Source organism: Choloepus didactylus, chromosome 8 (assembly GCF_015220235.1).
Source record: "Choloepus didactylus isolate mChoDid1 chromosome 8, mChoDid1.pri, whole genome shotgun sequence".
Lineage (NCBI taxonomy): Eukaryota > Metazoa > Chordata > Mammalia > Pilosa > Megalonychidae > Choloepus > Choloepus didactylus.
In genome coordinates this window covers 12,132,010-12,159,573 of record NC_051314.1, presented here as the reverse complement: position 1 = coordinate 12,159,573, position 27,564 = coordinate 12,132,010, and the positions used below count along the sequence as shown (strand labels likewise).

At 53.9% G+C, this 27,564-nt stretch overlaps 2 protein-coding genes across 4 annotated transcripts in view; one reads left to right on the top strand and one right to left on the bottom strand.

Moving 5' to 3' along the window:
* ACO2 (aconitase 2) overlaps positions 1–13,973 on the top strand; it is a 58,514-nt gene extending 44,541 nt beyond the window's left edge. Inside the window, exons 5-18 of the mRNA XM_037845016.1 lie at positions 865–1,023; positions 1,239–1,389; positions 2,767–2,871; positions 4,803–4,894; positions 6,299–6,404; positions 7,597–7,754; positions 7,952–8,025; positions 8,499–8,610; positions 9,563–9,685; positions 9,892–10,047; positions 11,021–11,212; positions 12,231–12,363; positions 12,914–13,035; positions 13,465–13,973. Of these exons, the coding sequence (XP_037700944.1) occupies positions 865–1,023; positions 1,239–1,389; positions 2,767–2,871; positions 4,803–4,894; positions 6,299–6,404; positions 7,597–7,754; positions 7,952–8,025; positions 8,499–8,610; positions 9,563–9,685; positions 9,892–10,047; positions 11,021–11,212; positions 12,231–12,363; positions 12,914–13,035; positions 13,465–13,599 (1,818 nt within the window). The 3' untranslated portion in view covers positions 13,600–13,973. The remainder of the gene's footprint in view (positions 1–864; positions 1,024–1,238; positions 1,390–2,766; positions 2,872–4,802; positions 4,895–6,298; positions 6,405–7,596; positions 7,755–7,951; positions 8,026–8,498; positions 8,611–9,562; positions 9,686–9,891; positions 10,048–11,020; positions 11,213–12,230; positions 12,364–12,913; positions 13,036–13,464) is intronic.
* A 1,055-nt stretch (positions 13,974–15,028) lies between these two features.
* On the bottom strand, positions 15,029–23,674 carry POLR3H (RNA polymerase III subunit H). Of its 3 annotated transcripts, XM_037845017.1 has the most exons (6): positions 23,304–23,674; positions 21,899–21,995; positions 18,122–18,208; positions 17,562–17,625; positions 16,214–16,415; positions 15,029–15,356 (listed from the first exon to the last, which is right to left on the bottom strand). In XM_037845017.1, exons 1-6 carry the CDS (start codon positions 23,412–23,414, stop codon positions 15,303–15,305), a joined length of 615 nt encoding a protein of 204 aa, XP_037700945.1. In that variant the 5' UTR covers positions 23,415–23,674; the 3' UTR covers positions 15,029–15,302. The 3 variants fall into 3 exon arrangements, with proteins under 3 accessions (XP_037700945.1, XP_037700947.1, XP_037700946.1); XM_037845019.1 differs by lacking the exon at positions 15,029–15,356 and having other exon boundaries at positions 16,277–16,415; positions 17,920–18,208; XM_037845018.1 differs by lacking the exon at positions 15,029–15,356 and having other exon boundaries at positions 16,278–17,625; positions 17,920–18,208.
* Between the last annotated feature and the right edge of the window lie 3,890 nt (positions 23,675–27,564).

The following is a 27,564-nucleotide window of genomic DNA, read 5'->3' as shown; positions in this document are numbered from 1 at the left end:
TCTTTTTTTTTTATTAAATTCAGTTTTATTGAAATACATTCACACACCATACAATCATCCATGATATACAATCCACTGTCCACAGTGTGATAACATAGTTACGCGTTCATCACCACAATCTATTTCTGAACATTTTCCTTACATCAGAAAGAACCAGAACAAGAATAAAAAATAAAAGTGAAAAAAAACACCCAAATCATCCCCCCATCCCACCCCATTTGTCCTTTAGTTTTTATCCCCATTCCTCCACTCATCCATACACTAGATAAAGGGGGTGTGATCCACAAGGTCTTCACAATCACACTGTCACCCCTTGTAATCTACATTATTATATAATTGTCTTCAGGAGTCCAGACTGCTGGGTTGGAGTTTGGTAGTTTCAGGTATTTACTTCTAGTTATTCCAATACATTAAAGCCTAAGAGGTGTTATCTATATAGTGCATAAGAATGTCCACCAGAGTGACCTCTCGACTCCATTTGGAATCTCTCAGCCACTGAAACTATTTCATCTCATTTTGCATCCCCCTTTTGGTCAAGAAGATACTCTCAGTCCCACGATGCCGGGTCCACATTCATCCCCAGGAGTCATACTCTGCGTTGCCAGGGAGATTTACACCCCTGGGAGTCGGGTCCCACGTAGAGGGGAGGGCAGCGAGTTCACCTGTTGAGATGGCTCAGTTAGAGAGAGAGAGGGCCACATCTGAGCAACAAAGAGGTACTTAGGGGGAGACTCTTAGGCACCATTACATACAACTTTAGACTCTCCTTTGTGGTAATGAGCTTCATAAGGGCAAGTCCCATGCTCGAGGGCTCAGCACATCTGATGAGAGCTTTTAAGCTTAAGATCTTGGATTCTTTTTCAGATCATTCTGGAAAACTATGCATACCCTGGAGTTCTTCTGATTGGCACTGACTCCCATACCCCCAATGGGGGCGGTCTGGGGGGCATCTGCATCGGAGTTGGAGGCGCTGATGCAGTGGACGTCATGGCTGGGATCCCCTGGGAGCTGAAGTGCCCCAAGGTGAGGCGGAGGGAAGGACTTGTTTTGGGGTGACTGCAGGGAGTGGGGGTAGGGTGGGGATATGAATGGGAGACCAAGAGACCAGAGAGAGGTAAGGGAATAGGGAGACAAGGATAAGCAAGCAGAAATGGGAATTCAGGAAGTAAGATTCCTGGGCCTCCTAGATGGAACTTGGCCCATGGGGCCTGTAATTGCCATGTCACTCTCCTATTCAGGTGATCGGTGTGAAGCTGACAGGCACGCTCTCCGGCTGGACCTCTCCCAAAGATGTGATCCTGAAGGTGGCGGGCATCCTGACGGTGAAAGGCGGCACAGGTGCCATTGTGGAGTACCACGGGCCTGGAGTAGACTCTGTCTCCTGCACTGGTGAGGACAGCCGCCATGGGACATGGCCCTCGGCCTGTGTTGGGCCTGATGGGGCCTGCAGTTGAATAGTAGGATGTTCAGCATTGAATAGCTTTGCCCTGAGGATCTGTCCAGTCAGTTTGGGGACTTGGGACAGACTTACTGGCTGCCTAGGCAATTCGTTGTTGGTCACAGACTCTTAGAGGTAAAGAAGAGATGAAGACAACCCTTGAGATTGTCTAGTCCAGGTCCCTCATTAAACAGATGAGTTAGGGACCAAGTCAGGGCTTCTGCTGCTGGGTTCTGGCCATGTAGTGGCTACCTGGGGTGATCCAGAAGAAAAATCCCAGAGAGGGTAGAGGTGGTAGTGGGAATGGAGTCAGATCCCGGGCTTTGTTCACGAAGCAGTGCTGACTCTACATCTTTCCTTGGCTGGTGGTTGATCTTCATTCACTTCCCTCGGATTAGCAATTTTAGGGGCCCTGTTAGCCTGCAAGACCAGGTAGGAGCCAGCCCCTTTCTACCCACCACTTCTGGTGACCTAGCCTCCAAGCCTGGGCCCCTGGAAATCCAGGGAGACACGGAACAAGCCTCAGAGGTGGCCCAGGCTCTTCCCCAGGTGCCTGCCTCAGCTTCCCAGCAGCCACAGAGCTGTCGTTCAACTAGCCCTAGTGCCCCTCCTTTCACAGGAGGCCCAGTCTTAGAACTGGCCCTTTCTATCACTGGACATCTCACTTGGGAAGTTGGTAGCAAGTGCATGTCCATGTCCCAGCAACTCCCAGAGGCAGGCATCCCATAGTAGTCAGGACATATGCAGGCCTTGCTGGTCCTGTCTGATGCTCTGTGGCCCAGACGCTGGATGTTATTCCAGACTTACTGCTAGAGAACCTGAGACCCAGAAAAATTTCCACATAGCAGCATGGCGTGGCTAAACGAGGGCAGGCCTGGATGCGAGCCAGATGGACCTGGACCTGAAGGCAAGCACTTCCCTTTGCTTCCTGGCATCGCCTGGAACCTCTCTGAGCCAGTTTCCTGACCTGCAAAATGGACACAGTGACAACCAGGCAGCCAGGCCCACCTAGGCTGCCTAGTGGGAAAGCCAGGCCCAGAACTAGAACTCAGCTCGTGGGGCCTCAATCTTGTTTTCTCTTCACTCTACCCAGCAACCACTCTGAGAGCTGGGACACTGAGCTCTGGCTCCTGGTGGCGTCCCTTCACTGACCTTGTTCTAACCTTGGGCTGCAAGGGGATAGGTCTGCCCACAGCCACTAGGTAGCCCTGTGAGTGTGGTAAGAAATGATGCCAGCTCCCTGATGCAGAGACGTGTGTGCCCATTCAGCAGGTGTGTGGGGCCTGTGCCCAGCTGCTCAGCCAGTCCCACGGGCTCTTTCCTTTCAGGCATGGCGACAATCTGCAACATGGGTGCTGAAATCGGGGCCACCACGTCTGTGTTTCCCTACAACCACAGGATGAAGAGATACCTGAGCAAGACAGGCCGGGCAGGTGAGCCGGCAGGGTCAGGGTACGGGGGGCAAAGCAGTCACATTACATGCACCTCCCCAGGAGACCCCTGAGTTGCATTCTTCCCTCTAGGGGTCTTTCCCCTGATGGCTCCAGACCAGCTGCGGAGGCTCTGAGAAGCCCCTCTGAAAAGTGTGTGTGTGTGTTAGGAAAAGTTACGTGTGTATTGTTTCTTTTTCTTTTTTTTTCTTCCCCATTTAGTAATACTCAGGACTACTTAAGGGTAACTGTTTCTGAACAGGGTGTCTGTAGCTTTCATCAGGTTCTCAAAGAGGCCTGGCATCTAATTTTTTTTTTTTATCTTCATTTTATTGAGATATATTCACATACCACGCAGTCATACAAAACAAATTGTACATTTGATTGTTCACAGTACCATTACATAGTTGTACATTCATCACCTAAATCAATCCCTGACACCTTCATTAGCACACACACAAAAATAATAAGAATAATAATTAAAGTAAAAAAGAGCAATTGAAGTAAAAAAGAACACTGGGTACCTTTGTATGTTTGTTTGTTTCCTTCCCCTATTTTTCTACTCATCCATCCATAAACTAGACAAAGTGGAGTGTGGTCATTATGGTTTTCCCAATCCCATTGTCACCCCTCATAAGCTACATTTTTTTTTTTTTTTTTAATCATCATTTTATTGAGATATATTCACATACCACGCAGTCATACAAAACAAATTGTACTTTCGATTGTTTACAGTACCATTACATAGTTGTACATTCATCACCTAAATCAATCCCTGACACCTTCATTAGCACACACACAAAAATAACAAGAATAATAATTAGAGTGAAAAAGAGCAATTGAAGTAAAAAAGAACACTGGGTACCTTTGTCTGTTTGTTTGCTTCCCCTACTTTTCTACACATCCATCCATAAACTAGACAAAGTGGAGTTTGGTCCTTATGGCATTCCCAATCCCACTGTCACCCCTCATAAGCTACATTTTTATACAACTGTCTTCGAGATTCATGGGTTCTGGGTTGTAGTTTGATAGTTTCAGGTATCCACCAGCTACCCCAATTCTTTAGAACCTAAAGAGGGTTGTCTAAATTGTGCGTAAGAGTGCCCACCAGAGTGACCTCTCGGCTCCTTTTGGAATCTCTCTGCTACTGAAGCTTATTTCATTTCCTTTCACATCCCCCTTTTGGTCAAGAAGATGTTCTCCGTCCCATGACTGGCATCTAATTTTGAGATACCCCTGCCTCAGGATTTAAATTTGCGTTTGACCTGGGAGGATGTCTGGGTACAGGTTCTTCTTGGCCTGTTCCCTGGTGCCCCCTACAGGAAGCTCCAGAAATGACAGGGACCTTCTGTTTGTAATTCCTGCCCTAGCAGGGGAAGGAGAAAAAACATTGGAAACAAGAACCACCTTCCCAGACTCCCCTGTTGACCTCCCTGAGGTTCTCGCTTGGCTTCTTAGGCTCGGAGGAGGAAATGGAGCCTGTGGGAGGGATTGTTAGGTGATTAGGTAGTCAGAGGCTAGGTGCCAAGGTGAGAGCTTGTCAGTTTGCTTCTAGCTTCTGAGCATGTGAATTCCTATTTGGAAGGACTTTCCCTTTCCTTTATTGAGTAACAACTTCTCCTTCAAAATTTAGCCCTTGTCCTCCCCAGAAAGCCATTCCTGACTCTGGACCTTGGGCAGGTGCTTCTCCTTTGGGTCCCCCGGTTCCTGTGTGTCTTTTTCGTGTCCTGTTGTAACTTTCAGCTCACTGGCAGTTCCTTTGCTAGATTGCAAGCTCCTTGAGGGCAGGCACAGTGTTCTGTGCTGTTTTGTTCCTTTCTTTGCCTGGTCAGTGCACAGGGTCTGACATTTGGCAAGCGCCAGGTAACCGCTTGATGGATGGATGGACCAGTTTCTGTTGCACATGCTTCAGTCCCCTTCCTTATTGATTTCAGACATTGCCAATATAGCAGAGGAATTCATGGATCACTTGGTACCTGACCCTGGCTGTCATTATGATCAACTGATTGAAATTAACCTCAGCGAGGTGAGGAAGGGAATGGGGTCCAAGGAATTTCTGAGGGTGGGAAGTTTGGGCCCCACCTGGGGGGTTCTAGTGGTCATTGCATTCTCGGCACTGGGGAGAGCCATGGCAGGTGCCTATCCACACAACCAGCAGGGCTCTTGGCCTTTGATGCCACCATGCCTTTGCAAACTGGTACCTGACTAAAGCTTGAAAGAAATTGGAGGCGTGGGGGGTGTGGGGAGTGGAGGTGACTGGTTACGACACTATTTGTCTGTCCCCATATCAGCTTTAGCAAAAGTCAAGATATTGGCCTGGAGGGTTGGCTTTGATGTCAGATTTCACTGGCCTGCACAGAAGACAAGATGTAGGCTCTGGCACCCTGAGACCTGCAGGCCAGAGCTGGCTTTCAGAATGCAGAGCAAAGGGCAGGTCGCAGAAACGGAAGCAGCAGAGCAGAATGGTCGACTCACATGGGTTCAGATCCCAGCTTTGCCACTTAAGCTGTGCAATCTTGGGCAGGATATGTAATCTCTGTGGTTCTCATGTCATCTGTAAAACATGAGGTGTTTGTGGGAATTTAAGGAGTTAATCCAGGTAATAATTGCTAACATTTATGCAGTGCTTACTTTGTGACTGAGTGCCATTTTATTGTGTGCTTTACATTTTTGAAGTCCTTTTTCTTTTATTTTTAAAAAATTGAGATAAAATTTCCATACAGTGAATTGACATCTTAAAGTGTGCAATTTGATGGGTTTTAATAAATTGTATCTACTCTTCATCTACCACTCCAGTCAAGTTACAGGATATTTCCTTCACCCCAAAAAGTTCCCGATTACTCGCCCCCATCCAGTCAATTCCCACCCCTCCTCCATAGGCAACTACTGTTTTGATTTCTATCACCATTTAAAAAAAAATTTTATTGTGATAACATATATACAATATAAATTTTTCTATTTTAACCATTTTCAAATATATAATTTGAGGGTTTTACATTATTAATAAGAATCATCACATCTAAAGCATCTGACCCAAAGTAAGTGTTTGTTACAAGATTCTGAAAACAACTGTTGTGTGTTAAGATAACGAACCTCGAGTCATTTCATACCTCTGCCATCTCCCCGCTCTATGCCATTGAGCAAGGCAGGTCACTCCTGAGCCTCGGTTCCTCTGGCTGCAGAGTGGAGAAGATCCTGGCCTTGCAGGTTGGGGGATTCTGGGAGCTGGGTCTGGCATGTCTCCTGGAGGTGCTCGGGTGTGTCCTGGGGTGAGGCTTGCCCCATGAGAACATGAGTTGGCTGCCCAGGGCCTCTGTAGGGACTTGGCAAGTTGGGAGTCAGGCAGCCTCTGGAGAACAGAGGCTATCTACACACTGAGATGTGTTCTCCCTGCTCTCTTTATACACCTTGTGTCTTTGTTTTTTTTCAGCTGAAGCCACACATCAATGGGCCTTTTACCCCTGACCTGGCCCACCCAGTGGCAGAAGTGGGCGCTGTGGCAGAAAAGGAGGGATGGCCTCTGGATATCCGCGTGGGTGGGTGCTTTCCGCCTCAGTTGGTTTTGCTGAGGGGTCAGGCCAGTGGTCCACTCAGTCTGTAGAGGTCCTGTGCTTACCACGAGGCTCCTCTAAAGCAGGCACTTTCCGAAGTAGTTTTTCTTTTTCTTTTTAAGGATTTTTTGTAAAGTTCTTTTTTAGTGTGAAAGAAATATACATTCACTGTAGAGAATACTGACAAGCAAGAAAAATTTTAAAACACCCCTAATTTCACCCCTCAGCCAGAAACAAGCTCTAGGAGCTTACTATTATGAAGGCCGCTTTATTTCATTTTCTAGGCTTTATATCTGCAAACACAGTGGCATGTCAGTATAACTAACGTCAGCTGCGTTAGGGAGGCAGTACAGTGGCACTGCCAAAGCATGGACCGTGGAGCCACATGGCCTGGGTTTGAATCCTGGCTCTGCCACTTCCCAGGTGTGTGACCTTGAGCACATTATTAACCTCCCTGTACCTTGGTTCCCCATCTGTAAAATGGGGATAATAGTCATACTTACCCTTCAAAGTTGTTGGGAGGGGTAAGTGAGTTAATATGTAAAAAGAGCTTTCTGCAGTGTGTAGCATCAAGTAAGTGCTCTGCAATAACTGTTCACTCTTACTAGGTGAAGTAAATTTTAAAAAATCTTTGGTGCTTTAGTAATTAGGAATCAAGTCCCTGAATTGATAAGAGACTATCTTGATATCTAGATAATGTAATGTCATCTAGTTTTTATTGACTTTTTGAAGAACTATGGAAAACTTCTTAAAGAGAACTTTTTTCCTCTGATTATAAAATAAAAAAATCATAGAATCCTGAAAGTGTAAAAGAAAGTTAGTTTCTCCTGTCGGCTCCTACCCAGCAGTTATCCCTGTTGCTATTTAGTTAAGCATCTGGTGTGCACACAAATGCACATTATAGTTTTGTAGAAATGGGTTGGACTCTTAACACGTGGTCAGGGTCATTTTTAGTGGCTCCATCAACTCCCTGCAAATGGCTGGGTCATGAGTAGGCTGTCCTTTATCGTTGGATATTTTGATTGCTTCAGCTTTTTTCTGTTAAAAACGGTCTTTGGTCTAGCACTGTGGTGAAGTCTTCTGACCAGGTCTCAATATTCTGAGGTCAGGTAGAGACCTCACAGTCTCTGGTCACAGTCTCTTTCTGACTTCCACCCCTGTACCCACAATGCATAAGGGTTGATTGGCAGCTGCACCAACTCAAGCTATGAGGACATGGGGCGCTCAGCAGCTGTGGCCAAGCAGGCGCTGGCCCATGGGATCAAGTGCAAGTCCCAGTTCACCATCACACCAGGCTCAGAGCAGATTCGTGCCACCATTGAGCGGGATGGCTATGTGAGTTCCCAAGTGTTCTAGCCCCTGGCTTCCCCCACCCTACCACTGAGGGTTATGACTTCACATGGGGACAAGCCATAGCCTTGTGGGTCCCTGGGCTGGCATAGGTCCCTGCAGCTACCCTAGGGTCCCAGTTCAGCTGCTGACCCACCCTTCCCTACTCCTGACAGTTCCCTGTCCCCTCCTCTACCTTGCAGGCGCAGGTCCTGCGGGATGTGGGCGGCATCGTCCTGGCCAACGCTTGTGGCCCCTGCATTGGACAGTGGGATAGGTGAGAGGGGCATCCCCTAGATGTTGGGGGAGATGTTATTGGGGTAGAGAGAAGAGACTCAAATCCCAAGCCTCTAGCTTCAGGGGCAGTTGCGCATTTGAACATTTTTCTAGAGAGGCGCTTAATGGTCACTTGACCAAAGCCAGAACTGGCAGGAAAAAAGCCAAAGGGCCTCATCCTAATAGACTCAGCTAGGGTCTGGGGGCATGAAGCTGTTTGAAAACAAGCTGCAGCCCTGGGGTCAGGAAATTTAGGCCTTAATCTTTGCCTCCGGCTTACGTGTGACCTCAAGCAAGCCTCTGTGATCCCTGTTCCCTCCTGCTGTGTACTGTGAGTCCCAGGAAGGAGGCAGTTTTCTGGGGGGTCCTTCCATTTTTTCAGGGTCCCTCCTCTGTCTTTAGTTTGGCAGGTGCTCTAGATGGGCCAGGTAATAAGGCCCAACATCACTAAACCCTGTCCCCTCTGACTGGCAGGAAGGACATCAAGAAGGGGGAGAAGAACACCATCGTCACTTCCTACAACAGGAACTTCACAGGCCGAAATGATGCGAACCCCGAGACCCATGCCTTTGTCACATCCCCTGAGGTGAGGCTCTGCCCATCCAGGCTCTAGCCTGGTGGGTCAGGGAGGAAAGGGAGAGGAGAGAGGGCTGGTGGCAGAAGCATCTGGCCCCCCCAGGCAGTGGTGGGTGCTGGCATCGAGGGCAGGGTTATCCAAGCAAATCCAAGAGCCACAGGCCTTCCCCAGCCCCAAGCACTGGGCTCCCTAGTGCATCCCACCTGGGTCTCCTATGTGCCACTCGGAGGGTTGTGTACTAGGGTTACCTGGTCCAGTTAGTGGTTAGAGCCTGGACTTTGGACTCCCACCGCCTGGGACAAATCCCAGCCTTGCTCTAACTAACTGTATGAGCTTGGCCAACTCACTTTGCTTCTCTGTGCCCCAGGAATCCTGTGGGATGGCGTGAGAAAGTAGGTAAAGCACTGCCAAGGCCTCGTGATGATAAATGTTGAGTGAGCTGATGCACTCCAGGTACTTGGGTGTTCAGCCTCAGCCCTGGTCGGCACAGGGCCCATCTTTCTTGACTTGATTTTTTTAAATGAGTGTTCCAGAAATACTTTTTTGTTTTTTCCTAAATGAGTAAAGAACATTCTCATCACAGTCACATCTGGGCCGGTGCCTCTTAGGGAGTCACACCCGTCTCTCCCGTGCTCTGTCCAGTACACCTGTGAGCGGGAGAAGAGCTGAGCAAGCAGTGCTGCCCCCCACCAAGGAGAGCATAAGGTCCAGGCCACCCAGCTGGGAGGCGGGTGGGGGAGGTGGGAACCGGACTTGCCCTCACATTCATAAGTCCTGTGTAGGCTCGGTGGCCCAGGGTCCCCAAGATATTCATGGCGCTCTGGTCTCTGGGGAGAAGAGGGGTCTTGGGAGAACTTGGAAAATTCCTGGGCCCCATTCTCAGTTTTGGAATAGGCTTCTGCTGGGGTCGGGACCAGAGTGGTGTTTGAAACTAACCAACAAACTGCCAACTCTGTTTCAGATTGTCACAGCCCTGGCCATTGCCGGCACCCTCAAGTTCAACCCAGAGACTGACTTCCTGACAGGCAAGGATGGCAAGAAGTTCAAGCTGGAGGCTCCAGATGCAGATGAGCTTCCCCAAGCGGTGAGCAGGTGCTGCCATCCAGTGCTGCCAGCGTAGCAGGCCTGCCTCGGCCCGTGTGCCTCAGGGCCACTGCTGGCTGCTGTGTCGCCAGGGTACTTAAGTGAGAACGAAAGCACTTGGGAGGGAGAGGCATGGTGTGCGGGGCACTGGTCTCCTACATGGGCACTGAGGACTCGGCACCCAGCGCGTCCTGTCGCTTGTTGCAGGAGTTCGACCCTGGGCAGGACACCTACCAACACCCCCCCAAGGACAGTAGCGGGCAGCGGGTGGACGTGAGTCCCACCAGCCAGCGCCTGCAGCTCCTGGAGCCTTTTGACAAGTGGGATGGCAAAGACCTGGAAGACCTGCAGATCCTCATCAAGGTGAACAGGATGGGGACAGGGGACAGCCCAGCCCCACCCTGCCAGGTGGCCTGGGTTCCCTGCTGCTTCTCCCTCCCACTCCCCTAGGCACAGGTGGAGGGCAGGGATGAAGGTGGGGGCAGGAATGGCGGTTTGACTGCAGAGGACAGAGGGCATCTGCAGCCCGTGTGCCCTGCTCCATGGCCCCAGGCCAGGCCAAGCTGGATCTGGCCAGCTGCAGTGTGGGGCTCTTGGCCATCCAGCAGCAGCTGGTGAGAGTCACCTCTAGTGTGTGTGGGCCGGTGCGTACAGCACAGGCAAGACAAGAAGGGCTCCTGCAGCCTTGCACAGCGGGGCTCCACACCTGGCTTGGCCATGTAGGCTCCAGAAGCCACTGATTCCTCCTGTCCCCACAGTCAACTATTTGTAGGTGGCCTGTCTTGGGGAGGTGAGCAGATGCCAGCTTTTGTGGTGCAGCCTGAGGCTTCAGACCCATGTCAGGTGTAAATTTAGGCTGCCTGCTAAGGGGTCTATCTCCGATGGTCCTTTGGGAGAGCCAGTGTTAAGCCCATATGAGAGGTGAGCCTGAGTTCCCTGGCCAGGACCCAGACCCATCTCCTGGCTCCTGTGTGGACAGTCTTCCAGCCTGAGTCTCTCTTAGCTGGCAGCCAAGGCCTGAAGGTAGGCAGCAGACGTATCTGTCTCCCCTGCCCAACTTGTGCCCCACCGAGCGTCCTGGCCCATGAAGAAGTGTCCTGTCCTGGAGTCTTGCTGAGCAGCCTGAGGCCTGGAGGGGGTGGGTGATGGCCTTGCCCAAGCCCATGTGCCTCGAGGGTGGCAAAGCCAGGACCATGTGTCCAAAGCCTGACCTGCTTCTCTCCTCACCCCTCTCAGTCCCAGGCACTGGGGCCAGCTGCATTCCTCTAGTGGGCTTCTGTCATCTGCCACTTAAGGGCCACCCTTGACCTGTGTCATCTCTGCTCACCCACCCAAGGTCAAAGGAAAGTGTACCACGGATCACATCTCGGCCGCTGGCCCCTGGCTTAAGTTTCGTGGGCACCTGGACAACATCTCCAACAACCTGCTCATTGGTGCCATCAACATCGAAAATGGCAAGGCCAACTCTGTGCGCAATGCCATCACTCAGGAGTTTGGCCCTGTCCCCGACACTGCCCGCTACTACAAGGTGGGTCAGAGTCGGTGGGGGCAGGCAGCCATCTCCCAAGGGCCTGGAGAGCAGGCAGAGAGGGAGGATGTGCAGGGGGTGGAAGGTGGAGAAAAGAGGGCAACCAAGCCCAGAGGGAAACTGCCATGAGGTGGGTAAAGCTCACCCAGCATCTCGCCTGGTGCCTCAGGGCCTGGCCCAGAGGCCCCTTGTGCCAGGGGAAGGAACTGGGCGGGCTTCCGTGGTGGGGAGCCAAGCCTCTGCTCTTCTGCTAAACCACAAACAAGGGAGGCCCTGCCCAGGGGGACTGAGCAAGAGGAGTGCTCTAGGGGCATCTGGCCCCAGACCTGAGCAGATGGTTAGAGGAGACCAAGGAGAGGGAAAGAAACCAGCTCAGAGAGGGAAAGGGGCCACCTGGGGCCTCACAACAGGCAGGGAGGGAGGGTCCCAGGCCAGGCTGGGGGCCAGGAGGGAGGAGGGCAAGGCCAGGGTGCGGGTGGCACGGAGGGGCCTCCAGGGGCCAATACTCTCTGATGACTCTTCCTGCTTTGAGAAAGCAACAGAACCAGTCCTGAGCCTGAGTCCTGGTACATTGAGGACGAGGATCCTCTGGCACCTCCTGATGGCTGGGCAGGGCAGAATGGTTGCCCCAGGGAAGGGCTGCTTTCCACCCAGGGGCCCCCAGGATGTCCCGGTGACAGGGAGGCAGCCTCATGCCTGTGTAGAAGCTCCTTCCCGCTGCTGCCCCAGCTCACAGGCCCCCACCGCAGCTTGGGCTCATACGCTTGCCTCCATCTGAAATGCCCTTCTGGCATCTCCAACCTCAGAGCATACCAGTGCTGCCTGCCCCTGGCCGACGTGACCCCTCACCCCACCACACCCCCTGCCAGGCTCTGCACCCCTGCCAAGGGCGCCACCTGAAGCCTACCTCCACACTGACCACCCACAGTGGGGTCACATCTGCCTGTGTCCAGGGAGGAAGCAGGTGGGGGGTGATGCCTCTTTCCCCTCATGACTTCACTCCCCACTTGCCTGACAGAAACATGGCATCAAGTGGGTGGTGATTGGAGATGAGAACTACGGTGAGGGCTCGAGCCGAGAGCACGCGGCGCTGGAGCCCCGTCACCTTGGAGGCCGGGCCATCATCACCAAGAGCTTCGCCAGGATCCACGGTGAATGGAACCTGGGCCCAGCCCCACCTGCTTCCCCTCGCGAGGGCACATGACCTGCCGGGACCTGTGCCCCTGGCTCCCAGGCTGCACCCCCTGCTCCTGCACCTACCCCCCACCCCACCCTGGCCATCAGCCCTCTGCCCCTTCCCAGGTTTGCCTGGAGCGAGTCTGATCCCCACGGCTCCCCACCCCAGGCACGCACAGCCTTGCCTCTAAACCTGCAGCCCTAAGCCACTGAATCCCAGGACAGGTGCAAGGCTTTCTCCTCTGAATATGTCTGTGAGGAACGCCTTCCACAGGCCTGGTGCCCACCTGGTTCAGGAGTCCCTGAGTGAAAGGTACAGTCCCATGTCATTGGGGATGGAGCAGGCCTGGACTTTGTCACTGCCCCCAGGTTTGTCCCAGGTGGCAGGTTCGGGGTGTCTCTCCCAGAGCCCTGCCTGGTCTTAGCAAAAGAAGCAATCCGTGCCTGAAGGCAAGGCTCTCTGCCTGAAGAAGGGGCGAGGCGGGGCACCTCCCCTGCCGACTGAACGTGTCCTCTGGCTTTCAGAAACCAACCTGAAGAAGCAGGGCCTGCTGCCTCTCACCTTTGCTGACCCAGCCGACTACAACAAGATCCACCCCGTGGACAAGCTCACCATCCAGGGCCTGAAGGACTTTGTCCCTGGCAAGGTCAGGGGGCCAGGGAGGCATGGGAGGAGGGCAGGCCCTGCCATCTCCACTGGGGCCCGTCTGAGGGGTGGGGTAGGGACAGCCATCCTACTGCCTATACCGGGTCCCCCCACAGCTCCTCCTGTGAACCCTGGTTACAGCTGGAAGGGCCCTTAAGTTCTCCAGGCAGCCCCCCTGAGAAGGGAAGGAAACGCCCAGTCACTCAGAGTTGAGGGTGGAGCCAGCACAGGCCCCCCACTGCCCACCCATTAGCCTAGGCCTCTCTCTGAGGCGTTGGCCCATTCCCCACAGGTCCCGCTTGGCCCCAGGAGTCTCCCTTAGGTGCCCTTCAGGTTTTTTCCAGGGCCACCTAGACGAGGCCTAGGCCTCAGTTTACCTGCTGCCCTCAGGTCCTCACCACTGGGCACCCACATCTGCCTCTGTCTGTAGCCCCTGAAATGCATCATCAAGCACCCCAATGGGACCCAGGAAACAATCCTCCTGAACCACACCTTCAACGAGACCCAGATTGAGTGGTTCCGGGCCGGCAGTGCTCTGAACAGAATGAAGGAGCTGCAGCAGTGAGCCCCTGCCCGCCCACCCCCGGATCAGCTCAGGGCCATTTGCAAGCGCAGTTCCCGCGTATTGTCAGAATGGATTGGATCAGGTCGGATCCAGCAACGGCTTCCTGCTCCAGGATGGCACAACCTGACAGTCCTCCCGGCCTTCCCTCCCTCAGCCCAAGGTTGGGGAGGTTCTTAAAGTAATCCCCAGCCCCTGCCTTCCTGCTTGGTTTGGTTCAGATCTTGAGCAGGTCCGGTCAACTGTATTTATTTTTGATGACAAAACTCCCATCTAAAGAAGTTTTTTTCCTGCCTAATCATTTCATTGAGGGCTGAAGAATTCTAGAGAACCTTTTGTTCTTGCAAGGAAAATAAGAATCAAAGTCTTAATGACTACTCCTGTGTACAAGTGGTATTTGTGTTGGTCCCGCCTCTGGGGTCCAGAGAGGGTCTCCTCAGGCAAGGTCACTGGATACCTCTTGCTGCCCTGGCACCACACCCCCAGCCTCCTGTCAGCACCCCTTTCCCACTTCATCAGGTACCCAAGGAGGAAAGGCCTTTGCTCTCATGTGCAGCTGAACCCCTGGATCTGAGCTGCCTCCCCTTCCCCTGGGGCCTGGGCACCGGTAAGATGGCAGCATGGTCTCACTGACCCTTTGAACGCCTGAGGGTAGGTGTGGCCCTCTAGAGAGTGCATCTGCCCAAGGTCAAAGCCAGGAGCAGGCATGGCCCCAGCCCTTCAGCATGAGGAGGTGGGGACAGTGCTGTTCTGCATCTGCTCCTCTCTCCTGGGGTGACATCCAGGCTCTGGTACTCGGTGTGGGCTGAAACAGGGACCAGGTCCCACAGAGACCCCACAACCAGGGCAAGACCTGCTCCCAGACAGACTGGTCCAGGCGGAGGCAGGCAAAGGGGAAGAAGGAACCTGGCAAACCCACTGCTGAATCCACAGCATGCAACCGCTGGCCCTCTGCCTGACCTGCAGTGTCACAGCAGACACAGTGGTTCTTGGCAGTGCCAGCTGGCCCCGGGCTTCTTCTAACTCTACGGTGCTCTGGGAGTTGAGCATAGGTTGCCCCCGTGGCTCTGGGCTGCAAACGCCACCGCCTCCCCTCCTCATCTAGTCTGGCTGAAGTCACGGGCTACCTGCCCCCACCCCCAGATGCTGGTGGGAAGGTGACTGCCCCTTAATTGTCAGACTGATCAGCACATGGCAACCTCCAGGACCCAAAAAAGCAACCACAGGCCAGCTTCATGCCCCAAGAGACTATGGTGTCACCAGCTCAGCCAACCCAAGGCCCAGTGTGAGGCAGCCGAGGTCTCACAAATACCTAGCCCTCCTGCCTTTTTTTTCTTTTGGCAGGAGGAGGGGGGAACATACCCACAAGTCATTTGGGGTGAGGAAGGACGCTGTCCCGGCTGTGGCAACTCAGTGATCTTAGGGCATGACATTGGCTTTCGAGACAAGGGCAGTCCCTTCCCTCCTGATGCTGCCATTGTTTATTAAATGTCTTTGCTCTCACTGGAAACCAGAAGTCCGTGGGGATGGCAAAGCTTCGGGGGCAGACTCGGAGAAGGAACAGGGCCAGGAGCACAGGGCACATGCCAGCTGGGCGCTGGTAGCCCCACCCTCCAGCTCCAGGCAATCCCACCTGTGTCAGCTGCTGTTGTCTTCACAGCAGCTACGTCACCTTCACAAGGGCCGGGCTTGTGGGAAGTCCTGGGCTAGCTGCTGGTCCACCAGGAGAGAAGGCCCAGGCCTGGCTCACTGATGGATCCCTGCCAGGGGGAGAGAGAAGACAAGCCCCTGTCAGCTACATTTAGGCCAATTCAAGCAGGAGGTAAAGGGGCCCTTCCTTGGCAGCAACCCAGCAGGCCCAGCATAGGCAGAGGGGAGGGTGGGGAGATCCAGGGGCCACACCAGTGCTCCTAGCTGGCAAGTTGGGAGCACACAGCACACCTCTCCCCACCCAGCCTCCCTGAGGCCTGCAAGGCAAGTGCTGATTACTGGGGGCAGGGGCCCCAGCCCCATGGCCTCAAAGTCAAGTCCTGCCAGAAAGATTTAGCGGCCATGAGGACCAGCCTCCAAATTCAGGCAGAGGATGCCCCCAGCCACAGATTCCCAACAATGACAGCTGCCCCCAAAAGCAAACAATTTGGGCCTATCACCCCACAGCAGAAAACCCTACTAGCAGGCCCCTAGAATTCCAAATTGCTAGGATGTCACAGACTCTGGCTTCATGAGGGTAAAATGCCTCATGACTAAACGAAGCCAGCATTAGCCAGCTTCCCCACAGCCTCAGGCCCAGCCGGGGCTCAACTGGGGCAGCTCGGAGGTCCACTCTTTCCCGAAACCCTACTCTTACCCTCTGGGCTTTCCTCTCTCCCAAGTCCCTTCCTTGGCCTCTTCCTCCCTCCAAGCCTATTTATCTGGCATTTGCCCATGGTGGGTCCCCACAGCCTTGTGAGGCAAAGCCTCACAGCAAGGCCTGGACCCTGGGATCACCCCGACATACAGAGATGGGGGCTCACCAGGGGCTTGGACCCAACCAGAGGGACAGGAGTTCTAGGAGCCAAACCCCCAGTCGGCGCTGCTCTCCCCTGCTGGTTTCCACAGCTACAACAGGCCCTCTCACCACAAGCGTGTACGGCGCCTCCTTCTTCAGCAGCTCCTCGCTGGAAGAGGCGGCCTCGGCGGAGCTGGGCCCCGTGGGCGATGTGTCCACAAAGCTCTCATCCACCACCCGGAAGCGGACGTCCTCGCCAGTGTCCATGTACAGGTCGTGCGCGCCTTCCTCTGTCTCGTACTCCCACACCCACACCTGCTCGGCCTCGTCGCTGGGGGTCCCAGGATCAAGGCAACAACAAGGCCCTGGAGAGCCCTGAGGGTGGGGCTCGCCCCTGCACCCTCCCCGAGCAAAATGGGGCCCAGCTCCTGGCACAGACCCCCGGCCGAGGCTGGGCCGGCCCTCATGCGGCCTCAGAGCTCCCGGATGGGAGTGACCATGGCCCTGGGGCCTGGGCCCAGACCGCAGCTCCCCCACCCACCAGCTGTGTGCCCTGGGACAAGGCCCATCTGCCAAGGAGGGATAGTAGCAAGAGCCCCCCTCACAGTTGTGAGGATTAAATAAAAGCACAGACAAAGAAAATGCTCCCAGTGGCCCCAGCACGTAGCCAGGCCTCAAACGCACAGCTACATTAAGTTCCAGCTGGGTGCAGTTTCAGCAGGGTGCGATTTCACATCACTCTCTCATCTATGCCTCGGGGTGAGCCCACAGGGCAAGCAGTGCAAGGCTCTCCCAGCTTTCAGTGAGGAAGGGTGGGAGGTGAGCACACTCACCCCAGGGCCCCCATCCCCCCTAGCCAGGCCACAGCCCCGAGGTGCCTGCGGGGCCCCCTCCCTCCACCTCCCTCAGCAGAGCCCATCCACACGCCCCTCCTGCCAGGGGTCCTGCCTCTCCTTGGGCGACAAGATAGGGTCCCTCCCGCTGAGGAGTCTCAGATGAGTGGACAGACCCACAGAACAGGACCCCGTGCAGCAAGCTGGGGGTGGGGGCAGGGATAGTGGGGAGCCCAGGATAGCAGGGAGGGGTGAATCAGGGCCAACCTCCCAGAAAAGTGACCTTGGAGATCTTGGAGGTGATTCCTGTGGGCCAGGAAGGAGGGAGAGGGGGATGGAGCAGCCCAAAGAAAGTAATGGAAGTGAGCGGTGCCCCCCCCCCACCCCGTGGCCACACAGCCCCAAGGCTGCACGGGGCACAACCTGCACAACCAAGCGTGGCCTTGACATGCCAACAGAGATGGACACGTGACATCACAGTGTGGGACACATGGGCAAGGCAGCACCTCCAGGGCCGAAGTGCAGACTGGAGGAGTGACCCAGAGGCCATGGGCATCAGCTCCCGGCACCCAGGGCTCCCCACAGAGTCGGGAGCTTCCTTAGAGAGGTCTGAGCTCCTGACTCACTTGACCTTGGGAGGATACAACTTGGCTGGCTGCTGCAGGGACTCTGGGGGGATGAGAATATCATCGAAGAACCCCAGAGACACTGGAAGAGACACAGAAGGGGAGCATGTGGGCCGGGGGCTCAGGTCGGCCAAACGCCAAGAGGTCGGGGTACTCAACAGGAATACCCTCACCCTGAGTCACCAAGGGGCAGGTGACGCCAGAGGAAACCTGGGCCCCGCCCCACCCCAGAGCCCCACTCCTGTGCCTAATGCTGGGGCAGCCCACCTGCCAATACGAGGTCATACCCCCAGGTCACCCCGCTAGCTTCAGTGCCCACATGAAATCCTGAGTTAAGGACCTCACGGTAAACCCTCACAGCCAGCCAGGTCCTCACCTGCTATGTGAAAGTGAGAACTCACAGGGGAGCTGAGTGTACCCTCGGCTTGGCACGAGAGAACAAGGAGGCTGCTCTGACACCAAGAGGAAGATTCTGTGTCTCCATCTGACCCCGCCCCGGCCACATGGACCAAGAATGGCAAGGGTGCCCCCCAGGCCGGCTGCGTGTCCCATGAGTGCGCAGGGCTCGCCAGGCTCACCGTGCACTCCCTCCGGGCTGCAGCCTTTGATCTTTCCGATCAGAATCTCGTCCAGGAACGGGTGGAACACCACATAGCGAAAATGCACTGAAAGTGAAGAAGGCAGATGACAGATCAGTGACAAGCTGGTGCACAGGAAACAGCTTCCCAACGTCCACCTGTCTTGCTACCCTGTGACCTGTGACCTGGGGCCTGATGTGGCTGCACCGGGAGCCTGCCCAGCAGTCCACTCCCAGCATCCCCTGCAGGCCCAGACCCGTCAGCTGAGCCGGGGACCCTCACCCGTCCCCTGCACGGCCACTGCCTGGCCACCTCAGAGGCCAGCAGCTGCAGCTTGGAACCGCAACCACCTCCCAAGACTGTCCCACCTGGGCCCAGATTCTGGGCTACCAGTAACTCCAGGTCACCCCCAACCTTTCTCCAGCCTCTCTCCTTTAAATTCTAGAAAGGGCAGAAGCAATCGGAAGAGGAAACCAGCCTTGGAAACAAGTTCCCTGGCTCCTGCTGGTTGGCAGCTTGCCCCAGGCACAGCTCTGACCTGGAACAGGGTGCTAAAAATGCCCCAAAACTAGAGGGGGTGGAGGCAGGCAGAGCTGGCGACTGAGCAGAATGCCTCCGTGGGTTCTCAGGCCCTGGATGGCCCCTCACCTGCCCCCAAGGGAGACACCAGGTGGAGTCCAGGCCCACATCACCCACCCTGACCCATCACCCTGGCAGAAGCCATAAGCGTCACCTCTGCTCCTCGGTCAAAGCCCCAAAGGGGCTGACCCCATCCGCCTGATCACCCGGGGCCAGAGAACACAACAAGGCTGCCCCCTGCCGCTCGTTCTGCGTCCACGTCCTCCTTGCCACTGAGAGGACGAGGAGGCCACTCAGGAATGCTGGGAACCTGCTCTCAGCCACAGCTCGAAAAAGTCTCCAAGTTTTTCTGTTCCCCACCAGACAGGGTCACCAGGGGGAACCCTGCCTTCCTTGGCCACCTACTGGGTAGGTTTAATCCTCCAGACGCCAGCTTCTGCCACCAACACCCTCAGCTGCCGGGTGTGCTCCACCGCCCCACAGGGAGCAGGGCCCAGCAGCCCCTGCCCTGGCCATGCTGTGGGCCGGTGGTGCCACCAGAGAGGGAGGCCTGGGGGCAGGAGGGCGGCAGCCGTGCCCCTCCCTCCCCCTGAGGAGACAGGAGCCACTGAGACGGAGGCCTTTGCTGAGGAGCCTTGGGGAACTTGGAGCCTCGTGACCTCCCAGAGAGCAGAGCAGGACAGCTGGGGGTCGGGGACCCACAGAATGGGAAACCCCATTCCCCCAGGACCCAGCGTTCAGTCTGGTTTGATAAATCCTCACTGGGCCTCACCAGGTTTGTACCAGGCCTGGTTTGGGTGCTTGGGGGTGGGGCTTGCGAGGAGGACAGCACCCAGCCCAGGGAGCTGCCATCTGGAACGCCACATTCACCAGCCAGCACCGAGCCAGAGCAGGGCCCCCCACCCAGCCTGTGCAGGGGGAACAGGCCAGGTCCAGCCAGCTTGGAGGGCACAGAGACCCTGGGGCTGGTGCCAGCACTACAAACTGTGAAGGCCACAGTGTTTCTCCACACCTCATAACCATTTAGAGAGGCAGAAACCAAGTCTCAGAGAGGGAAAGCAACCTGCCCCGGGTCACAGAGCAAGGATGCAGAAGCACTTGACAAATGGATATTCCTAAAGGCAAAGGCATGGCCTGCACAGGCTGGGCCATAGCCTTGGGTGAAGTGGGGGGGTTGGGGAGAGGGTACATGGGGTCAGGGGTCGGCCTCGAAGCATGGCAACCAATCCCCATCACAAAATAACAACCCACCTCCATGGGGCTCGACTAGCCACCAGCAGCCTCATAACTGCAATGTGATCCTAATTAGCGGCAAGGAAATTGAGGCTCAGAGAGGTGGAGTTACCTGCCCAAGGACACAGAGCCAGAATTCAAATCCAGGTCCATCTGCGGGGATTAACCCGGTGCTCAACTCGTCAAACTTGTTTTCAAGGAAACAGCAGACCCAGGGTGAATGGGAGGTGGGGGTGTGCAATAAAAACCCAGCATGAAGGCGGTGGGGGGGGGGGGCAAGTGGAAATCTTACACCAATCGGCAGAAACAACCAACAAGATGGCAGAATCTTCTCAAACTCAACTTTTTCCTCCCATGGTTTCTCTTAAAGTTCTGGTAGCTGTTGCCACTTGTCTCCAGGATAGCCAAAGCCCATGTCCGAATGCAGAGACAGAGCCCAGCTCGACAGTATCTTTCTCTGTAAACAGAGGCCCTCGCGGTCTTGTTTTTACAGGACAGTCTTATTTTCTTGCCAGAGAAACTGCTCCTGGTCCACACAAAGGTGGCCTGTCTTCTAGGACCCTCCGCAGGACACATAACCTCCATGTCAACCAGGCCTCTGGATTCCTGGACATGGACAGAATGTGGCAGCACATTCTGGAATCACTCAAGCATCTCTGCGTGCTGAGATGGACAGCGGCAGGGGTCCTCAAACATGGGCTTGTGTGAGAATCACCTGGCACCTCATTAGAACACAGTCCACCAGCCACCCCAAAGATTCTGATTCAGTAAGATCGCAGGAGGCTGAGAAACTGCATTTCTACAGGGCGCCTAAGACAAGGCCGCACAGCCACCCTCCCAACAGGCCCTCTCTCTTCCACTTCCCACCTGGTTTGGCCGGCAGGTGGGGGACACCCCAGGCCCCCTCCCTTGCTCCTGTCCCAGCTCCTCTCTAGCACTCCCTCCTTCCGGTTCTGATAACGGTCCCTGCATGGCCCTCTGCAAAGTGACTGTGCCATTCGTCCTCTGAAAAGGCAGTCTCCTCCCTCTGTCGGCCACCAGACTCACTTTGGCCAGACGGGAAAAGCGCCTGTGCCCAGGGCTCCTGCCCTTGCCGGGCTTTGCCTCCTCGAACCTGCCATGTGAACAGCTTCCTGGGGAGTGAAATCCTATCAGGCAGAGGTGAGCCATCCTGGCCAAGGCCCCCCAGACCCACCAGCCTGCCAACCCCAACCCAAAACAGCCCACCTCGGCCAACCAGCCCAGGAGAACCCCACCCACCGACCCCCAGAATCAGGGGGAACAACGTTCGCTGCTTTGAGCCACTGAGTTTAGGCAGCAAGAGAAGAAAAAGAGTTCGGAGTAATTCACGTTGTGTGCCAAGTCCTGCCCTCTGCTGTCTGCACGTACTGACTCACTAACCCTCATGGTGGCCCCGACCATTCACAGCATTTTACAAATGAGGAAACGGAGGCACAGAGGCTACATATCCTGCCCAGGACAGACAGCCATAAGCAGCAGAGGTGGGATTTGAATCCAGGGGCCCTGCTTTTAACCACAACGACCTGCTGTCCCTCAAAGTCTCCCTGGCCCCAGCCAGCCCCCGGAAGGCCAGTGGCACCCCCCATGCTCCACACTTCTAAGCCAGCAATGACCACCTGCCTTGTCACTGACAGGCGGCCTGTCCCCCTCACGAGACCATGAGGGCCTGAGGGCTGGGCCCAGGGCACAATCTTAGAGCTGGAAGAGGCCCTGGGAATCCCCCAGTCTACCTCCCAGGTCTTGAAGATAAGGAAACTGAGGCCCAGAGAGGAAGAGCCTGCCCACACTCACTCAGCCAATTCCTGCCCTCAGGACAAGGCTAGAGGGCTCCCAACCACTAGCCCAGGACTCCTGCCACTCTCGGCCACCTCAGGGGCTTGACTCCCTACTACAGAAAACCGTGCTTCAAGAACCCCTAAAGCCCCTGGAAGAGAGGGCACCCACCTTTGGTGTGTGACGCGCCATCCCCCGGGAACACATAGGCATCCTCCAGCTTGGTGATGTCAAACAGACAGATGCAGAGTCCCACGTTGTAGACAACCTGTGTGCATATATGTCCATGTGTCCACACACACACAGCCACACACCTACACACACAACGGAGTGACCCCAGAAGCCCATCTCCCCACGCTGTCTCTCCTGAGACCTTCCGCACTACAGGGCAGGTGCAAGGATCCCCGTTTTGTGGATGGAAATGAGTTGGGGCTGCTGCCTGAGGTGGCCACAGGTAAAGAATCTTGGTGACAAGACAGATCCAGGTACACTTCCAGCTCTACCACTCACTGTCTGACTTCCAAGGGGGTCACTTCACCTCTCTGAGCCTCAGTTTCCCCATCTGCAAAACTAGAAATAACAGGCTGCAAGGTTGTTAAATAGAGAGGATGGATGTGAAGCCCCTATCCTCACATATGGCTCACTTGCTAGAACAAATAATAATTAATAATAATTATTATTACTAGTAAGGGTGGACAGAAGAGAGATCCCTGGTTATACTTTCCAGTGTCCCACAGGCCAGGCTAGAGCCTCACAGCCCAGTGAACATCAGGGCTGCAGCTAATTTCTGTTCCACCCACAGTCTCAGGCCCACGGACGGGGCCACAGGGACTGAAAACTGGCAGAGAACAGGGTGAGGACCCCCAGGGCAACTCCGCCCCAACCCACCCCAACAAAAGCCACTCAGCGCCTGCTTCCCTTCCCCAACACCATCACCCCCCAATCAGAGTCCTTGTAGGGACGCTCAGGGACGTGCCAGGCTCTTGCTAGGTGCAGGGAAGAAGACAGAAAAGGTCCTTGCACTCATGGGGAGGAAAAGAGAAAAAAAAAATCAAGAAAATAACAGTGGAGTTAAGTGCTAAGAAGGAAAGAGGGTGCTATGACACAGAAGAACTGAGGAGGGCAGGTTTCTCCAGAAAAGGCAGAGGGCACTAAGGCGCATGGGCCTGGCACACAGAAATGTGCAAATCCATGCTGCAGGGAGGAAGGAAAACACCTGTTAACTCTACATACACAAAAGCAGCATGATGTTGGTAGGACAGCAATTATTACCCCCATTTTACAAATGGACCTCGAGGCCCAGAGAGGCTAAGTGACTTGCCCAAAGTTGCAAAATTGGAAGTATGGAATACTGCACTTCCCAGCATCAAAGCCCTTTTTCAAACCCTCTTTCTCTTTGGTCCCCTCCAACTCCCTTGGAATGTAAAGACGACCCCATCCCATTTTACAGACCAAGAAACCCGGGCTCAGAGACGTTCAGATCCTTTGCCCACGGCCGACCCTGGGCACGACCAAGCCCGGACAGTGCTGGGCCCTCCCGAGCCCGGCCCTGCCCGCGACCCCGCGGGCCCAGCACCTTGTTGGCCAACTTCTTGTTCAGCTCCTCGGCGATGGAGTCGTTGAGCTTCCTCTCAAACTGCCACGGGGGGGTCCGCACGGTGTCCACCATCTCCACCAGGACGAACATCTCGGCCTGCGCTGGGGGCTCTGGAAGCCGCGAGGTCGATCCTGCACCGGGGCCGGGGGGCGGTGGGGATCCCAGAGGTCCCTTCGTCCCGCCCGGATGGCTGAGACGACCGCCCTCCCAGGCCGGCAGTGCGCCAGGGCCTGGGGTGGCCCGAGGGGGTCAGGCTCCGCTCGGGCGATGCGAGGAAACCGAGGCCCAGCGGGAGGGGCGCGCTCCCGTCACACGCACCGGGGGCCACACGACTTGCGGTGAGAATCCGAATCCGGTCGCTTCCGGAGAGCAGACCAATAAGAGGCTTCTTCCCGCCCCTTACGGGGCGGGGCCGCCTGCAGGCTGCGTGCGCGGGACCGGGCGGGACCTGAGTCGGGGGTGTGGAGTGGGCGGGGCATGGCGGGCGGGGCGGGGCTCTCGCTTCAGCAAGCTGGGCACCTGTAGCCCTCAGACCGGGCTTTTCGGTTGCTGGGCGACCTCCGCTCTCCTCAGCGGCTTCTCCCGCTGCGGGCGGTGTGCCACACCCTTCCTGTCTTCTCAAACCGTGCTCTGCATTGCGGCCACAGTGATCCTTTCAGAATGCAAACATGATACGGTTAAAGCCTTCAGTGCTCTGGGGTTAAGGAGAATTGATTGGAAAGGGGCACGAGACGCCTTTGTGAGGTGATGGAAATGGTGTTATCTTGTTTTAGGTGGTGGTTACACAGATGCTCGCAACTGTCAAAAGTCCTAGAACGCAACACTTAAGATATATGCACTTTATTATAGATAAGTTATATCTCAATGCAAAAGTGATAATACAAGCGTCCATCCACAGATGAATTGATAAACAAAATGTGGTGTATCCATACAATGGAATATTATTCAGCTGTAAAAAGAAATGAAGTTCACTGCCCTACTCCCTACATGGGACATGACTCTCAGGGATGAGCCTGGACCTGGCATCATGGGATTGAGAACATCTTCTTGACCAAAAGGGAGATGTGAAATGAAACAAAAATAAAGTTTCAGTGACTGAGATATTCAAAATGGAGTCAAGAGGTCACTCTGGAAGGCATTTTTATGCCCTATATAGATATCCCTTTTTAGTTTTTAGTGTACTAAAATAGCTAGAAGGAAATACCTGAAACCGTCAAATTGCAACCAGTAGCCTTGATTCTTGAAGACAATTGTATAACTGTGTAGTTTACATGGTGTGGCTGTGTGATTGTATGGACAGTGTATGGACAGATGAGTAGAAAAATGGGGACAGAAATTAAATGAAAAATTGGGTGAAATGGGGGGGTAGAATGCTTTGGGTGTTCTTTTTTATTTTTATTTTTATTCTTATTTTTATTTTTTTTGGAGTAAGGAAAATGTTTAAAAATGGACTGTGGTGGTGAATGCACAACTATGTGATGGTAATGTGAACAGCTGATTGTACACTGTGGATGATTGAATTGTATGTGAATACATCTCAATAAAACTGAATTTTTTTAAAAAAGGAATGAAGTCCTGATACATAAGATGACATAGATGAACCTTGAAGACATCACGTTGAGTGAAATAAGCCAGACAGATATTGCATGATTAACTAGAATATGTAAATTCCTAGGGACAGAAAGTAGAGCAGCATTGGAGACGGGGTGGGGAGTTAATGCTTAATGGGTACAGAGTTGTTTGGGCGATGGAAGTTTTATTGATGGGTGGTGGTGAGGTAGCATGATATTGTGAATGTAATTAACACCACTGTGTTGTCTACTTGAAAATGGTTAAGATGGGAAATTTTATGTAGTATATGTGCTGCCACAATGAAATGTCTTAAGTGATGATAAATTGGGGGGAAACAACCTCAGTAGTTTCCCTTTGAATTTGGAATAAAGTCCAAATCCTTTAGGGATGCTCACAACTTTCGGCTGGTACTTGCTCTACCCACCGTGCCATCCCCATCTTCTCTCCTCCTCATTCCAGCCTCATCCATTTTCATCATGATGATGAACATGGGCTAAGAGAATTCAGGAAGTGGACCGGGATCATGGTCTGCCAAGTGACAGGAGCAGGCTTCCATCTAAACCTCTGCACTGAGCTGCCTCTAAAAGTTGGAAATGTATAAGTTGGTGGGGTGTGCAACTAAACTGGAGTGTGTTTTAACCAAAATAACAATTTGAGAACTTAAAAAGATCCTTGAGGCAGACGACAGAGGCATTCTGAAATGCACGGTGTTTAAATTTGCTGATTTCACAAGTGTAGAGGTCTCTCTGACCACGAGACTGGCTGCAGTGATACTGAATTTGGCCTTCCCTGTGTGTGTATTTTTATTTCTAGGCCTGTCTACCTCTGCTAAGATTTGAGCTACTTGAGAGCAGGAGCCAATGTTACTTCAGCTTTTTATTCCCACAAGCACCTGACATCATTCCTCAGAGGCATTCAGGAAAGGTGCTTAAGAGAGTAATATTAATTTTATCTCTCAAATTCTCCCTCTTTATTCCATTCCCATTGCTACTGCCTTGGTTCAGTTCTTTTCATTCCTCTGCTAAAGCTCAGCCACACCTCCTCGCTTCCCAACCTCCATCCCTCCTGCAAGCCACCTCCACATCTTCACAAAAGTCTTCCCTTTGTGACTCTTTCACCTGCACAAAAAGGTCTGACCCCACCTTGCCTTCCTCTCTAACCCTCCCTCCCTTCTGTCCTATAGGCACCAGAACCAAGCCCCATGAACAAAGCAGGCCCTTTTACAGCTGTGCCCTGAAAGCCTCTTCTTTACCAAGAAAACTCCTACTCACCCATCAGGACCCAAATGTGATGCCTTTCCCAGGCATTCATTCATTCATTCAACATACTGTGTGCCCAGCTGTTGGGGACCCAAAGAGGGAAGAAAAGCTGGGTCCTGAGCCCAGCTTCAGCTCGGAGATGGGGATGAAGGTGGGGGCAGGGAACAGATACAGAGAGAGAGAATCTAGTGCTCTCAGGGAACTAAAAGGAATTCAGCTGGTTTACATATGAGATGAGAACTGGTGAGCTGCGAGGCTGGAGACCTAGCCTTATTGTTACAGTATTTACAGCTAACGTGTATGGGATACTTATTATATGCTAAGCACTCTTCTATGTGCTTTACAGGTATTACCTCATTTCGTGCTCACACCAGCCCTATGAGGTAGGGACTATTTTCATCATCCCATTTACAGGGCAGGAATCTAAGGCAAAGAGGTAAAGCAGCTTGTTCAAGGTCACCCAGCTAATAAGTAGCCGAGCTAAGATTCAGGCTCCAGAGCCCTAACCATTGGCCTGTGATGTCATGGTGATGACATTATCCAGAGGGCAGCCCTGGGAAGCCCTGGAAAGTTCCAAAAGGAAAATGGCCCTGGAAAGCTGGAGGGGTGTGGATGGGAGGCGGCTGGGGTGGAGACCGGAAGACCGGGGAGGAAGCTGTTATGTGGCCCTGGCGAGAGGAGGCCTGTGGCCATGGAGAGCGAGATGCTGGGCAGAGTCCAGGGGTTTTCAGGGGCTGTCAGGCCGGGTGGATGGCCTGGGGGAGGGAAGTGGGAGGAGCCACTGGCCGGGTGGTGGCCATTGACCGAGTGGGAAACTGGAGGAGGGCCAGGCTGGGGGGCGGCCTTGAAGAGTTCGGGGTTTTGTGTTCCCAGGCTTCTCTTCCGGTATTCAGCTCACAGGATTGCAACAATCATTTGTTGGCATGATTGGTTTACTCACTGGTGAAAACAAGGATCAGGCCTCATTTATTCTCCACATCATTCCCGGGCAGGTTGAGGTGGTTTACAAATATACGCTAGCCTTCAGGCTCCACGATGACAAGGACTTCTCTGTCCTGTCGTGTCCCCTCCACCTCCGCTGGGCTCGTGAATGTGTGTTATTTGAATGAACAAAGGGATAAGAAAATAATTGCCGAGGGTGTTGGAGTAAGAGAGAAAAAAGGGTTGGAAGAGAATCAAAGCAGGAGGAGGAAGTGAGAGAAGGGGTCAAGGATAGTGGCCTGTAGTTCCCACGCCGCGGCCACACGACCTGGTAGAAGTTGGTGGACCCCTTGGCACCTCAGGTACTTCTCAGAAAAACTGTAACGACTACTAGTAGAGCCCATCTCAAATGACAGTCCATCAGTGGAGGACTGGCTGAAAAAGATATGGTCTATCATGTGATGGAATGCTGTGGAGTCATAAAAAAA

Bases quoted from the DNA above. Each gene is read 5' to 3' on its own strand.
- POLR3H (XM_037845017.1), bottom strand. From the start codon at position 23,414: ATGTTCGTCCTGGTGGAGATGGTGGACACCGTGCGGACCCCCCCGTGG. The intron at 18,209-21,898 runs GTGGGTGCCCTC...CTTCACTTTCAG, and splicing joins TGGCGCGTCACACACCAAAG to TGCATTTTCGCTATGTGGTG. The intron at 16,416-17,561 runs GTATCCTCCCAA...TGGGACCCCCAG, and splicing joins CTGCAGCAGCCAGCCAAGTT to CGACGAGGCCGAGCAGGTGT.